The sequence below is a fragment of the Lynx canadensis genome, chromosome B3, assembly GCF_007474595.2.
Source record: "Lynx canadensis isolate LIC74 chromosome B3, mLynCan4.pri.v2, whole genome shotgun sequence".
NCBI classification, from domain to species: domain Eukaryota; kingdom Metazoa; phylum Chordata; class Mammalia; order Carnivora; family Felidae; genus Lynx; species Lynx canadensis.
In genome coordinates, this window is record NC_044308.2 from 61,011,256 (window position 1) to 61,027,148 (window position 15,893).

The 15,893-nt window shown below is 41.4% G+C and overlaps 1 protein-coding gene across 1 annotated transcript in view; it reads left to right on the forward strand.

Annotated features, from left to right (window-relative positions):
* Nucleotides 1-2,159: 2,159 nt before the first annotated feature.
* Nucleotides 2,160-15,893, forward strand: part of EHD4 (EH domain containing 4) — an 87,828-nt gene continuing 74,094 nt past the window's right edge. The window contains exon 1 of the mRNA XM_030318428.1: nucleotides 2,160-2,459. Within this exon, the coding sequence (XP_030174288.1) occupies nucleotides 2,224-2,459 (236 nt within the window). The 5' untranslated portion in view covers nucleotides 2,160-2,223. The remainder of the gene's footprint in view (nucleotides 2,460-15,893) is intronic.

Below are 15,893 nucleotides of genomic sequence, written 5' to 3' on the forward strand. Positions count from 1 at the left end.
GTTCACTTTTGGTGTTATATGTTCAATGGGTTTGGACAAATGTATAATGACATGTGTCCACCTTTACATTATCGTACAGAATTATTTCACTACCCTATAAATCTTCTTGGTCTTCCTATTCACCCTTCCCTCTTTCTGAACCCCTGGCAATCACAGATCTTTTTACTGTCCTCATATTTTTGCCTTTTCCAGAATGTCACATAGTTACAATCATACAGCATGTAGCCTTTTCAGATCGTCTTCTTTTGCTTAGTAATGTGGATTTAAGGTTTCTCCATGTCTTTCCATGGCTTGATAGAGTGTTTCTTTTTAGCACTGAATAATATTCCATCATCTGGTTGTACCATAGTGAAGTATACCTAGTACAGGACATTTTGGTTGCTTCTAACTTTTAGCAATTGTGAATAAAGGGTTATAAACATCCATGTGCAATTTTTGTGCAGACATATGTTTTCAACTTATTTGAATAAATACGAAGGAGTGCAATTTCTGGATCATATGGTAGAGTACGTTTATATGGGTTTGTTTGTTTGGTTTTTTTTAATACACTAAAGCTTTTACTTTTTTGTTGACAAACCTGTCAACCTTTATTTTCATAATTTCTGTATTTGGTTTTGATCAGAAAAGCTTTCCCTTTCAAAATTTTATAAATCTTCACAAATACCTTCTTCTAGTAGTTCAATGGTTTTCCTTTATTTTCACATTTCAATCTTTGTTTTATTTTGACATGAGACAATATCTAAGCTCATTTTCCTTTGGCTTTCTTTTCACTTCCCTAGTTACATACAGCTTCCTCTAAATATTTAATCCACACAGCAACTCCAAAGGAGTTCCCACTTTTACAAACAAGGAAACTGAGGCAGAGAGGTAGCTCGTTGCATTTAAAGCCACATAGCCATTAATATATGTAATCAGGATTCAGACCCAGGTCTTTTGATGCCAAGTCCTGTTCTCTCTTCACCACAGCCCTGGCATTCAAAGTATAGCCCATGGACAAGCAGCATTGGAAGCACCTGGGAGCTTATTAGAAACGCAGTCTGGTGTCTCAACCCATGCCCCATACCCCGGAATCAGCATCTGCATTTCTATCAAGTTAGAGAAGTACTATTGTGCATCATATTCCCCCAAATTTAGGGTACGTCAGAATCACCTGGGAGCACTTGTTGAGCTCCATCCCTCCTCAATATTTTAACTCAGTGGGTCTGGGGGTGATGACCTGAAATCTGCATTTTAACAAGTATCCCAGGTTATTCTTATATGCAGGTGGCTCCGTGGGTGACATTTGAGGAATGCTCTAAAACAACTGAGAAATATTCTCAAACTGTTGCCTAGAACGCCAAAAGTGATGGCTGATTGTTTCTCCCAGTCTCAATGTTGATACGTCCTTTTAATCTGGAAACAGAGACAACTAAGAGGTAACAGTAACTCTTTTACATGTCAACATGTGGTAATTAGGTGGTAATAATGAGGATGATGATTAAATCTTTAATGTTACAGAAAATCAAATAAAACTAAGGGCAAGAGGCCTTCAATTCATCCAGAACTTAGTGGAGGCAGTGTGAAGTAGGAGAAACATCTACCCAAGCAGATTGGAGTCTTCTTCCCCTTAGTCAAATATTGTCAGTATGTCCTTGAGTCAAGATCTCTTCACTAACAAAATATGTAAATAATAACCTTCCAGAGAGTAGAAAGAACCTGTCTGTCAACTTTCCGAACTTTTGTCCCCAGTATCATAAGCCTGGGAAGAGTAAACTTCCTAGGAGACTCAGCAGCCTCCGGAGACTCATTTTTGCCAGCTCAGATTTGCCCGGAAGCCGACGCCACCTGGCCAGAGGTGGGGCCCCGGCGACCTAAGGGGGCGCTTCCGAGACCAGTCTGAGCCCCGGGGCTGTGGAGACACCCTCTCCCCCGCCAGTCCGCCGACGGACTCCGTCATCAATAATTCATTAAGAACCTCCTCTCCATTGGCTGAGACGCGCTGGCAGCGGCCCAATGAGGAAGGACTTGAGAGAGCCTTCTGAATAGTAAACGAGCTGTCGTGACGCAGAGACCAGCGATTGGCTGCGACTGCGCGAGGCGGGGCCAGCTCGGGCGGCGGCGAGAGGGGCCGGAGCAGCTCAGTGCCAGCCGGGGAGGGTCGAGCCCTGAGCGGGGACTGAGCGCGGGGTGTGAGAGGGTGGGCGAGGGGAGCGAACCCGCGACGGGCGGACCGGCTGCATCAGGATGTTCAGCTGGATGGGGCGGCAGGCTGGCGGGCGCGAGCGCGCGGGCGGCGCGGACGCAGTGCAGACGGTGACTGGGGGCCTGCGCTCGCTCTACCTGCGCAAGGTGCTGCCGCTGGAGGAGGCGTACCGCTTCCACGAGTTCCACTCGCCAGCGCTGGAGGACGCCGACTTCGATAACAAGCCCATGATCCTGCTGGTGGGCCAGTACAGCACGGGCAAGACCACCTTCATCAGGTAACCCGCCCCGCCGGCTCCTCAATGCCGCCGGGACCCCTGCTCCCACCACCTAGGTGCTAGCGGTCCTCAGCACGTGTGCGCGTGTTGTTACCAGCGTCCCGCCGCCCTCGGACATCCTGCAGCGCCCACTTCCCCTGTGCGGAATCCCCTCGCTGCTGTTTCTCTCTCCAGCTCCGGCGTGACCTCAGGTTCCCGCCCCTAGCGCGGTGCCCAGGTGCCCGCAGCCTCGCCCCGGGGCGCGGCCGCCCCAGAAGGGGCTGGCTCTACCCCACGCTGGCAGGAAGGTCCCTGGAACCCCTTCACTGTGTACTCTGAGCCTTCTTTCCTTGCTCTTGTGAAGGCACTCCTCTGGCTGGCTTTATCCTGTCACCGTGGCCTGGGGACCCGGGGAAGGGAGGGAGAAGAACGAAGCTATAATAAGCATCTTCTTGATGAGCGAGTGAGGCCTAGGGCTAGAAATGGGGACAGAGGTGTGGGATATCAGAATGGGCTCTTGAGTCAGTTGGAGAATTAAGCCCCCAGCGCATGACGAATGAATGAATGGCAACAGTAGAGTGTATTTCCAGTGCCCCTTTCTTTTGAGGTCCTTGCTTGCCATCCCCCAACACATTGTTGGGGCCAGTGGGTAGAGAGGCCGCTTTTATTCAGCTCTTGCACAGCCTCGCCTTTATCCGACCAAAGGAAGTTAGCTGTGTGTAGCAGCCCCAGCTAGCGCCCAGTGGAACCAAGGGGGAGTGTCATATTACTACTATTCGTTAGTTTCCATTTCTTAGGTGGGTCATTCCTTCCTCCCTTGACAACTGAAAATATTTGTCATGCTCGCTCTGTTTCTAAAAGCAGTTACTGTGCATGCGCTAGGGTTCAAATCATATAGCTTCCTCCGAAGCGATTTTTGTTGGGAAATAATTTACACTGAAACAACTTGCCTTTTGAAGAGACTGTGTTACTTCTAAAGCAGAAGTAAGATACTTTTAAGACTTACTTTCTTTGGTTAGGAAACTTGTTTTCCTGGGTTAAACCCTGTGTCAGTTAAAAACAAAGTGACTAATCATTTAAGGTTTGGGTCTAGGGTTTGGGAAACTGTAACAATCTCATCATTATTGATGTTCAATAGATGTTCAGAAAACTGCATCTATATTTGGATATATGCCATTTCTATTAAATAGCGGCCTCTTTTTCTCCACTCCAGTGACCTAAATAGTTCCTACAAATAGAGTACTTGTCACTACAGGAAATATGCTCAATCCAGACCTACAGATACACTATGAATGAAATGAGCAAAGCAAATATACTCTATGGAAATATCGTTCTAGATAGTAAAGTGAATGTAAAGGAAGACTGAGGGAAATAATTTTTAAGTTGATTTATTTGGTGCTTATTAATAAAGTGAAAATAGTATTCAGTATATCACCCCAGACACTCAAACCATAGAATTGTTATAGTCACTGGTACCCTGAAAGATGACAAACAATACCTTTAAGGTCTTAGTAATATAACCAGTTTTTAAGTATATGGGAAAATGAAGTATTGTGACTGACAAGAGTGGGAGGTGGGCCTTTTGAAATATACAGGTCAAAGATAAGGAGCTAGCATTGTAATTACAATAATTGCAGACATTAGCAGTGACATATGCACAGCACCCTGGGCAGCTCCTCCTGTCTGTCTCTGCCATGAGGCTTTATTGTGCTGTGTGTGATCAGGGAGCCCTGTTGGTGCTGTACCCACCTGGATGTGATGTGGCCATCTCTCTGCTCTCATAGCCTCACTCTTCTTTTTCATCATTTGAAGGGAGCTTTGTGGAATAGCTAAGCATAGTTTTAAGAAGGATTTTGAGATTTGACTCCTGGCAACATCATCCAAATGGACTACTTCTCAGGCACTGGAGCCATGTGCGACCTCAGGGTGAAGGAGGAGTCACCTTACCAAGAAGTCACTTGCTTTTGAGACCTTCCTTTACCTAAGTGACTTTGTCCTTAGGCAGTGGGCATAAACTGGACCTGTGAGGTTAGAAGGAAATCAAGGTGGACAGGAAGCTTGGTGAGGCACCAGAGACCTGAGTTTGGTTTCATAGTGGAGCTAGGAGGAAGAGATTTAACTCCTGGGAGGAAATCCCCAAATGAAAGGGCAGCTCCTCTCTAGAGCCTTCCCTGGCACTGGGAAGCAGAGGGGTTGGCCCAGGGTGCTGACCATCCTGGATCCTGCTTGCATCCATGGCTGTCTTTTCTCTGAAACTGGTCAGTGGCTGGATTGTTTGCTACTAGCCATTGAACACTAGAAGTTCATACTTGGCTGTGGAGTGCACTTATCCACATAGTAAAAGATTCTCATCCACTTGGCTTCCTGTATATCCCGAGAGGTCACTGGTAACACACAGCCTGCACTGATAGGAAGGAAACTTCTCTCATTCTAAAGCCATTCAGCAAGGCTTTTGGTGTGCATTGCATACCTTTAATAAAACTGTACTCTTGGGGCGCCTGGGTGGCGCAGTCGGTTAAACGTCCGACTTCAGCCAGGTCACGATCTCGCGGTCCGTGAGTTCGAGCCCCGCGTCAGGCTCTGGGCTGATGGCTCAGAGCCTGGAGCCTGTTTCCGATTCTGTGTCTCCCTCTCTCTCTGCCCCTCCCCCGTTCATGCTCTGTCTCTCTCTGTCCCAAAAATAAATAAACGTTAAAAAAAAAAAAAAAAGATTAAAAAAAAAAAAAACTGGACTCTTCCTTCCTTTTGTCCCATGACTGGGAAGAAGTAAGAGCTCCTCTAAAACGTGGTGAGCCAGAACTTCGTCTGGAGTGAGGAAACTAAATGTGTGCCTTGTTCTAATAAAAACGTCTTCTAGATGGGGTGGATGAAGAGCCTGAGTGCCAAAAACTACACTTATTTTTGGATGTGTATGGAGGGAGAGTTGGTAGACCCTCCTAACATGGGTCACAAAACTGGCCCAGAAGAAGACTTCAAATGTAATGGAGCTATTTGTCAATGTCTCCTTGGATAGAAGAAGAGCAGCTGATAAACCTATTGTCCTACTGACAATTTTATTTCTCAGAAGACAGAGAATGCTATGAGAGAAACCATGGGTGCTCACTCTACCTCTAACCAGCAAGAAAGAGTTGGCCAAAAAAGGAGAAGAGACTGGCATGGGGGAAAGTGGCCATGTTGCCTTAGACTACATAACAGCCAAGGAAGGGTGGATATTGGGCTCAGTCAGACTTGCATCCAAAATCTGAGGAAAACAGATTTCACAGGTTCCCCTAGAAAATTCCTGGGCCCAGCTGCTGTGAAGGAAGACATTTCCACTGAGAAGATGTGAGGCTCACTGGAAATCAAGCCACGGTTGCATATTTTGGTTTCAAAGAGCTCCATTTTCTCTCTTCCTCCTATATCCTGTCCCTCCCAAAAAAAATTTATTCTAATGAGGAAAAAAGAGGGAAGTCACTCAAGAAACTGTATATGCCTTAAAAGGGTAGAGCCCAAAGCAATTAGACAAGAGAAAGAAATAGAAGGAATGTAGATTGGAAAGAAGTAAAACCATCTCTTTCCACAGAGGATATGATCATATGTATAAAAAAATCTTAAGGATTAAGGAAATCCTAAAAAAAAAAACTTTTAAAATAAGGAAATTCAGCAAAGTGTTAGGATATAAGATCAATATACAGCATCAGTTATATTTCTATGAACTAGCAATGAACAATCTGAAATTAAGAAAATAATTCCATTTATAATATCTAAAAGAATAAAATATTTAGAAATAAATTTAACAAAAGTAGTGTAAAACTTATGCACTGGAAACTACAAAACTTTGTTGAAAAAAATTAAAGAAAACCTAAAACAACAACAACAAAACACAGGAAAGACATCCATGTACATGGATTGGAAGACTTAATATTTTTAGAAGAGCAGTACTGCTCAAAGTGATCTGTGACTCCGTGCATTCCCTACCAAAATCCCAACTGCCTTCTTTACAGAAATTGACAAGCTGATTCTAAGATTCATTTGGAAACATGAGAGATCCAGAATAGACAAGACAGTCTTGAAAGAGAACAAAATTGGAGTTCTCCTACTTTCTCATTTAAAAGCTTGCTACAAAGCTACAATAAACAAGACAGTATGATAGTAGCATATGGATAGACATAGAATGACCGAATAGAATCAAAAGTCCAGAAATAAACCCGTATGTCTGGTAAATTTGTTTTTCCAAGGGTTCCAAGACAATTCAATGGGAGAAAGAACATTCTTTTCAACAAATGATTGATGGTGGACAATTGGATATCCACTTTGCAAAAGGCACAGAGAGTGATGGCTAATGGGAACAGGGTTTCTTCTTGGGGTGATGAAAATGTTCTGAAATTAGATAGTGGTACTAGGTGCACAACTTTGTGAAGATACTAAAAGCCACAGAATTGTACCCTTTGAAAGGGTAAGCTTTATGGTAGTATATAAATTGTATCTCCATTAAAAGTAGCAAACAATTCAGTCTTCCAACAGTTCAGCATCCTGTGATTTCTTTAATTTCCATAATTCTGCAGTTAGTTCCAGTCAGGTAATTTCTGCATCTGTATGCAATAATTTAAAATAAAAATGGTTGCCAGAAAGAAGGCAAGCCAAAAAAAAGTGGGAATAAGCTAAAAGAACACATGAACTGGGACGCCTGGGTAGCTCTGTTGGTTAAGTGTCGACCCTTGGTTTTGGCTCAGATCATAATCTTGCGGTTTGTGGCCCAAGCTGGTCTCTGTGCTGACAGCATGGAACCTGCTTTGGATTCTCTCTCCCTCCCTGCTCCTCCCCCCCACTCCTCTCGCCAAGATAAAGAAATAAACTTAAAAAAAAAAAAAAGAACACACGAAGGAAAGGAACTGAGAAGTAGACATGAAGGAATTGAGAGTACAAATAGCTATCACACAATCCCCACAATATGTTTTTTCCCCTGTATATTCTTGTCAGTGTATAAACATGTTCATTCTTCCTAACACTCGTTAGTAAAATCAAAGTATAATATTTTCCTATAAAATTCTTGATAAAGTAATTGTGTTTTAAAACTTTAAATATCACTTAAATATAGTGTTCCTAGAGGGGAAAGAGGGCATGAGTTGCATATGCAAGTGTGGAAACAAAGTTTATGGACAGTTTGAAGCATTAACAAGCTGGTGGCTGGGAAGGCAAAAATGCCTTGGGCAATAAAAAGCCTTTTTTGGTAGGATTAGAACAAGAAAAAGAATCAGGAAGTGATAGACCCACTTCTTGGGACTCTTGCTATAACTTTCACAGAAAGCAGAACTCGTCAGCCGTTAGTCTTTTTTCTCCTTTTCTCTCAAAAACAAATGATCCAGAGACGGGAAAGGGAGTCCTGTGGTGTTTGAGGGGATTCAAGCCCAGGGGACAAGGAACCCTCCAGGGGCTGCACAGGCACGGCCCAGTAAATACCCAGGTCGGGGAACAGATGGCAGGACCATTTAGGAAGAACGTGTAGTTGTGCTCAAAGAACTGTATTTGGTACTTTTTAAGAAGTTATGAAGAATATGAGGAGTATCAGAAAACTTGAAGCAGACAAATGGCCCCATTTTCAGAAAAAGGGGAGCACAGATTCTATTAAAGAACAAAGCTCTACTTCATCCCTTTGATAAGCTCTAGACTCAGTTATTAAAGCAAAGAGAAGTGAAGGCACTCCCTAGGAGTCAGCCTAGTTTTACCAAGAAAATCCTGTTAAGGAAACACCGTGAGCCCAGTTTAGTGGTTTTACTGTCAGCTAGGCACTGGGGCCCCTGGAAGCGATAGTCTTCTCTGCCAAACACCATGCCCTTTGTGGATCTTTCTGAAATGCCAACATATTTGATTTTTACAGAAGAATGGACTATCTATAATATATAAGATCATACGTGTATATCCTAGTGTCCATTTATTCAAATAATATTGGTTTCCAGGAAGGGCCTGGCTATCCCAGAACTTAGTTTCATGGGGAATATGGATAAGAATCCACAAGCTATTAGGGCTCTGAGTGACAAGAGCTATGACACTAGAAGTGCAGGCTGGGATGGGGGCATAGGAAGGACCCTTCATTCAGGCTTGGAGGTTGGAAAAGGCCTCCCTGATGACACAGCCTAAAAGCTGAGCCCTGAGGAATGAGCCAGAATTAGCTGCCCAAACAAGACCAGGAAATGAGGGCAAGAAGTGTCAACGATGAGGCCCAGGTTTCTTGGATAATTGGGTGGGCAGTGGAGCTATTCACTGAGATGTGGACACAGGGAGAGGATGAGTGGGGGCATAATTTGAGTTTACATTTAAACCCATGTTGAAGTGGACGCCCAGGTGTAGAGTCCACGAGGGGTTGGACATATGGATCTGGGAGTAAAAGGAAGAGTTACTGTGGAGACACGGGGACAAGGCACCAGAGAGGTGGAGTCACTGCCAGGGAAAGATGGGAATTTGGAGCCACTGTAGGGCTCTTTTCCTTGTGATTAACAGAAGCTCAACTGAAAAAGGCTTAAGTAAAAAGGTATGTTGTCTCATGAAACCGATGAGACTGGGGTGTGCTGGTTTCAGGCCTGGCCTAGGACTCTGAGTGGTGCCATCTGGTCTCTGTCTCTCAGCTCTGCTGCCTTCTTCATGTTGGCTTCCTTCTCATGGCAGTTTGGGGTGGGCATTTGGCCATCTCCAAATCCAGACTCACGTTCCGCCAGCTCAGCAACCCCAAGGGGAAAAAAGGAACCTTTTTCCCAACGGTTTCTGCAACAGTCTTAGGTTTGAGTCTCATTGATTAGCCCTGGTATCCATCCATGAACCAATTCCTCAAGCCAGGGGAATGAAATACCCATGCCTGCAGTGGGGTGGTCAGCCCCCAAACCATGTGGACTAAGAGGGGGGGAAAGGTGGCTCCTCAGGGTGCTGCTACAAAAAAAGAAAAGCAGCTCTGTCTCTCTCTGGCCCAAAAATAAATAAATGTTGAAAAAAAAAATTAAAAAAAAAAAAAAAAAGCATTTGCTCAACAGATGAGACGTCAGGCAGCCCTCACAAACGCCACAGAAAGAGGGGGCATGGTCAACAGGGTCAGATGCTTCTGGGAAAAGGGTTGAAATGGATCTAGTGGATTAGCCATCAGGAGCCAGGGTGACCTTGGCAAGAGCCATGCCAGTAAGTGGTGGTGATGGAAGCCAGGTGGCGGTGGGTTGAGGAATGAGTGGGAGGCAAAGTGTCAAATATAGAAAACTCTCAGCAACTGGGTACTGGAGGGGAGGAGCCGTGCCCTGGTCTGGGGCATTCCAGTGAAAGCCTATTATAAGTAGATGGAAGGGGCCTATAGAAAGGGAGTAGCTGGTATTTCAGAAACCTAAGAAGGGGCAGGACTCAGAGCAGGGGAGTGGGGGTGCCAGGACAGGGTGAATGTGGTATCAGTGGCAGTAATCACATCTGGGAGACACTGCAGGTTAACCTCTTGTTCACTTGTTACATCATCTACCTGACAAATGGCAGCCATGCCACAGGATTAGGAGAAATGTAAGGGGAAATGTATTTTGTTTTTGTTTTTGTTTTTTAATTATGAAATTCTCTTCCTTAACTCACATTTAGAAGCTTACTTCTAGAAGACATTCAGTATTTTTCAAAACCTTGGAAAAGTATAACTAGAATGCTACAGTTCCTGGATCTGGCTGCTGGACAGAATCACTGGGAGACCAAAAACAGATTCTAGGGCCTTAATCCAGACCCCCTGAATTGGAATCTCTGTGGGAGAGGGTCAAAAACCTATTTTTGTTTTGGTTTGCTTTTGGTTTTTATAAACCACCTCTCAGAGTAATTCTTAGGTAGTTTCCTGCAGGAAATATTTGGGAACCACTGAAAGGCAAAAGTTCAACTAATGGAATCATGATAGTTGAACCATTTAAGCTTGAGAAGTAGATCCGTCTCAACCCAGAAGAGAGTCTCACTTTGATGGCCCTTCTATGGCAAGTGGTCCAAGCTCCATCTGTTCACATTTTTGACAAATGACCTAGGTGAAGACATGGAAGTCATGCTTACAAAACTGGTAATTATGCAAAAAATGCAATTTAATAAACAGCCCTTTTCGCTTAATATGATATGATAAACTTTTTCTTAAGTAATCTTCAGAAATAGCTTTCATGACTGCACCCTAGTCTATCATACAGCTTGGAACATTGTTTCTAATTTTCTGCTATTATCTATAATATTGCAGTGGACATTCTTGGCTTGTAATCTTTGTGTATCTCGGTTTTTTTTTCCTGTTAGAAAAAAGCCTATTCTGCTGAGTATGAATTACTACATCAAAAGGTATAAATATTTTTCAGGTTTATATATATTCCTGATTTTATACATACATACATATATATATATATACACACATACATACACACATGCATATATATAACATATAAATAATACATATTTTACACTAAAACCTTGGTTTGCGAGCATAACTCCTTCCAGAAACATGCTCGTAATCCAAAGCACTTATATATCAAAGCGAATTTCAAAAACCATTGGTTCAGTTGTGATCATGTCATATTCGGCATCACATACTACTTGTGTTGCAAGACATCGCTCGTTTATCAAGTTAAAATTATTAGAAATCTTTGCTCATCTTGCAGAACACTCGCAGAACAAGTTACTCGCCATCCAAGGTTGCACATGAAATAGAACATTGCATGTTTTATTCTGACTATGTCTATATACATATGTTCCTTTTTTAGAAAAGTTATTCCAAATTAGACTCCCACCACAGAGTCTAATATGAAGATTATTATTTCACCAAACTGTCAGGAAAACTATGCATTATTATTAAAAACAAATAAACGTGATAGGAAAAAATTTTTAATTTGCCTTTTTTTTTTTTTTTTTTTTTACTGTGAAGTTGAACTTCTAAAATGTGTAGCCATCATCTCTATTTCTTTGAGAGTTATTTGTGAACTTTGTCCAATTTTCCTTTGGAGTGCTAGACTTTATCTTTTTTTAATTTTTTTTAATGTTTATTTATTTTGGAGAGAGAGAGAGAGAAGGGGCAGAGAGAGAGGGAGGTGCAGAATCCGAAGCAGGCTCCAAGCTCTGAGCTGTCCACACAGAGCCTGACGCCGGGTTCGAACTCACAAACCACAAGATCATGACCTGAGCCAAAGTTGGACACCCAACCAACTGAGCCACCCAGGTGCCCCAACTACACTTTATCCTGTAGATATTTAAATGTTTTGCTCAATAATGGTTCTTAGTCTTTTGTCATAATTATGTTTTTCCAGTTTGAGCTTTACCTTTTTAATTTTTTATGATCATTTTTGACATGGAGATATATTTAATATTTGTGGTCAACTCAAACACTTTTTTCCTCTTTGATGATGTCTTTGATGTCCCTGGAAAATCCTTAAATATTACAGAATCCTTAAATTTAAAAAAATCTTTCCAATAGTTAACTCTTTAATCCACTTGGAAACACAATGAGTTATATTGGGATCTCTTGGAACCTTTCTCTCCTGTTATGTTGTTTTGTTGGTAGATTCTTATGCCCAGACCATACTGTCTTAAGGATTGTCATTTTAAAACATTCTTTAATTAAATGGTAACACAGACCCTTCTGATCTCATTTCTCTCTATTTTCTAAATACTGTCAATCATCATTTCCTGTTATTCTTTCAGAAGAACTTTAAAACTACTTTATTAGATTCTTCCCAGAAAATCCCATTGGGATCCATTTGTATTGGAACTGCATTTATCTTGGTATTTGCTCTTCCCAAGCAGGAACTCAGCATGGCTTTTACTCAGACCTTTTATACCTCTCAGAAAGGTGTTTGATTTACTCATATAGGTTCTGTATACTCTTATTAATGCCGTTCTTAGGTGTTTTATATTCCTTCACTCTTAATGAATCAGATTTTTTTCCTTTATATTTTCTAGATGGGTACTGCAAGTATGCAAGATAGCTACTGATCTTTACACATTTTTGTTTTGTATCTGTTCATTTGATTGAAGTTATTCTGACATTTTCAGTAGATTCTCTTGGGTTTTCTAGATAGACAGCTGTATCGATTATATTCATGATTACTTTTTTTCCTCTTCTGTTTCATCTTTTATTGTACTAGGAAGCCACATCCATATCAAGCTTCTCATTGTGATGATAATGCTTTTGTTATTTCACCCTAAGATATGATGTTAGTTATTGGTTTAATATTTTATAAATTAATCACATTAAGAAATTATCTTCCTATTACTAATTTGAAAAGAATTTCACTTGAAAAGAAAAAACTAGAACAGATGTTGAGCTTTTTTCTTTTACCTTTAACCCTGTGTTCTATGAAAGGCAATTATGGGAGATTGTTAATAGGTGTTCAAAAAGGGTTCTATGGTTAAGTAACTTTGGGAAGTGCTGTGTTCTATAGCTTCCTCATGTAGTTTTCCAGTGCTCCCAGATCAACCTAAACAAAGTCTGTCATCACATTCATAAATTACAACACCGAACATAGAAGACACTTAACAGATCTTCATGTGTGAGCAAATGAATGACTGGAAAAATTAACAGGACTATAAAAAATGGAGAAGCATGTTGCCTTTTATTCCAGTGAACCTCCACTCCCTTTCATCTCCTTCCCTTTCTTTCCTTCTCTTTCTCCTGCCCTCCTTCCAGAATAGCATGGAAGGCAGACCTGAGTAGCTCCGGGTACAGGCACATGTTAGACAGCAGTGTGCCTTAAGCACATCTCAGCCCTGCGTGGTTTAAATAGCATTCATAGCTGGAAAAATAGAACTGTGAAACAGCTTTATCCAGCAAATTCCAGTTTCTTGATCCCACAGGCTAATGTAGATTCCTTCGTAGGCACAGCAGTTTCAAAGATGATGTCATCTGAACAAGCAGCCCTGGCCATAAGATGTCCATGATTTAACTAAGGGAAAAACAAAAATGAAAATAAAAGTTAGGTTTTACACTTAAGGAAGACATAGAGTTTTAAAATGGAAACGAGGCTTGGCCTGGCTTAGTTTTTCAGTAACTCAAAAAGATTAAAATTTTGAACGACGTGATGATCTCAGCATGATTTATAATAGGAAGAAATGGGAAGCTATATCAATGCCCAAGAGTAAGGATATAGGAAATTCATCTGAGAATAGTATGCAGCCATTAAAAAATTCTTTTCAAGTAATTTCTTTTTTTTTAATTTTTTAACGTTTATTTATTATTGAGAGACACAGAGAAACAGAACATGAGCATGGGAGGGGCCGAAAGACGGGGAGACACAGACTCTGAAGCAGGCTCCAGGTTCTGAGCTGTCAGCACAGAGCTCGACACAGGGCTCAAACCCACAAACCACGAGATCATGACCTGAGGCGAAGTCAGACGCTTAGCCGACTGAGCCACCCAGGTGCCCCTGTTTTCAAGTAATTTCTGATGGCACAAGGCAAAACTAATGGTGAAAAATCTAGACGCAAAAGTATTTAAACATTTTGATCCCAATTTTATAAACAAAAATTACATTCACAGAAAAATGACTGGATGGAAATATATCAAAATGTTAAAAGTAGTCATCATCTTGTGTTGTGCTAATGCAGTCTCATGCAAGCTGCTTACCTTGTCCTAACCAGGGCTAAAACACCTGCTCCAACCACAGTGAGGCTGAAGAGATAAAACACATGTGAAATGCCTTATAAACAAACTGTACAGTGTGGTTTCATAATAATTTGTTGTTTGGTGGCGTCCAGAAGTGGTGGTGGTGGTAGTGGTAACTTACTAGGAAACTATTATATATTCTTGACCATTTTATAAGACTTTTGTGATAACACGTTTGATTCTTCTCTCTCTTCCATTTCTTGGTATTGAGCATGAAGATAAACAAAGGAAACTGCTTTAGAAACATCATTTCTAGATTCAACACAAATCAAACTTGAAGGACTAACCCTTTCTTTTCGGTTACTCTCCTAGTGAAATGGTAGATGGAGTACTATCAATAAAGAACACATTATGTAAAGCTTTCCAACACTTACTCTAAACTGAAATGTATTTAAACTCACAGGCTTGGATTTTAAAATAAGAAAATACAACTGCTTCTCCACTGAACTGAAAAGCTGTGCTTTATATATTTCTTTCACATCTATTTGGCTGAAAGCCTTAGTAACAAATACTCAAAAGAAAGAAAAAAGTGACTGTTGCAGTTAGTTGAATGCTCTTTTTAAAAATGTCCCTGTCCAAGGCACCTGGGTGACTCAGTCAGTTGGACATCCGACTTTGGCTCAGGTCATGATCTCACACTTCCTGGGTTTGAAGCCTTTGCACTGACAGCACAGAGCCTGCTTCGGATTCTCTGTCTCCCTCTCTCTGCCCCTCCCCTGCTCGCAGTTTCTCTCTCTCTCAAAAATAAACAAAAATTAAAAAAAAAAAAAAAGTCCCAGTCCTTATCAATGACCTGAACTCTTAAACTATCTACAGATGCCAATGTATGCACAAACATTCCTAAAAATCTCATCATGACACAGGCCATTTCTCTAGATTTTGGGTTGAGAATTTAAAAATAATGCTCGTTAAACACCCCAAATAGATGTGGCATATTACTTTTTAGAATGCTTAGTTGGTTACTGAATACTTACTAAAAAGTCTTAGACTTGTATATCTGCTATGATTCACAGAGCTCATTCCTGTAACCTGTTGCAGGCTCACTCAGCCTCTCAAGCTCTGATTTCGCGCAGGTAGTGCTTTTGCAGGACTAGTAAGAAATCTAGGTTCTACAAGGCCACTTAACCTACGCAAGCCTTAATTTTTTCCTTGTAAAAATGGAGATAAAAGTAGAACCTACCCCATAAAGTGCTTAGGATAAAATAGTCTTTTCAGATAAAGACTTCACATAACAAGTCCTCGAAAGTTAGGTATACAGTAGCCCCCCCCAACCCCTTATCCACTCTTTCACTTTCTGTGGTTTCACTTAACCGCAGTCCAGAAACAGATGATCCTCCTTTTGACGTATGGTACTAATGCTGTGTCACAATGCTTGCGTTCGGTCACCTCACCTCCTCTCACATGGGCATTTTATCGTCTCATGTCATCACAAGAAGGGTGAGAATAGTACAGTAAGATACTTTGAGGGAAAGAGAAAGACCACATTCACATAATTTTATTACAGTTTAATGTTATAACTGATCTCTTTTATTAGTTGGTATTTTTGTTAATCTCTTACTGTTCCTAATTTATAAATTAAACTTTATCATAGGTGTGTATAACAGGAAAAAACATTGTGCATACAGGGTTCAGACATGCACTGAAAGGGCTTGGAATGTATTCCCTCTGTAAGGGGAGACTACTGTCTTACTAAAATAATTAATGCCTTTTCTATTATCTTAAGGATAAGTCAGAACCCAGACAGAATGCCTGGATGAATACCCAGGGGAGACAAAATTGGCACCTAGAATTTTGGAAGTCTATCATTGAATAATGCACCTTGTTTGTTTGTTTGTTTGTTTTTAGTC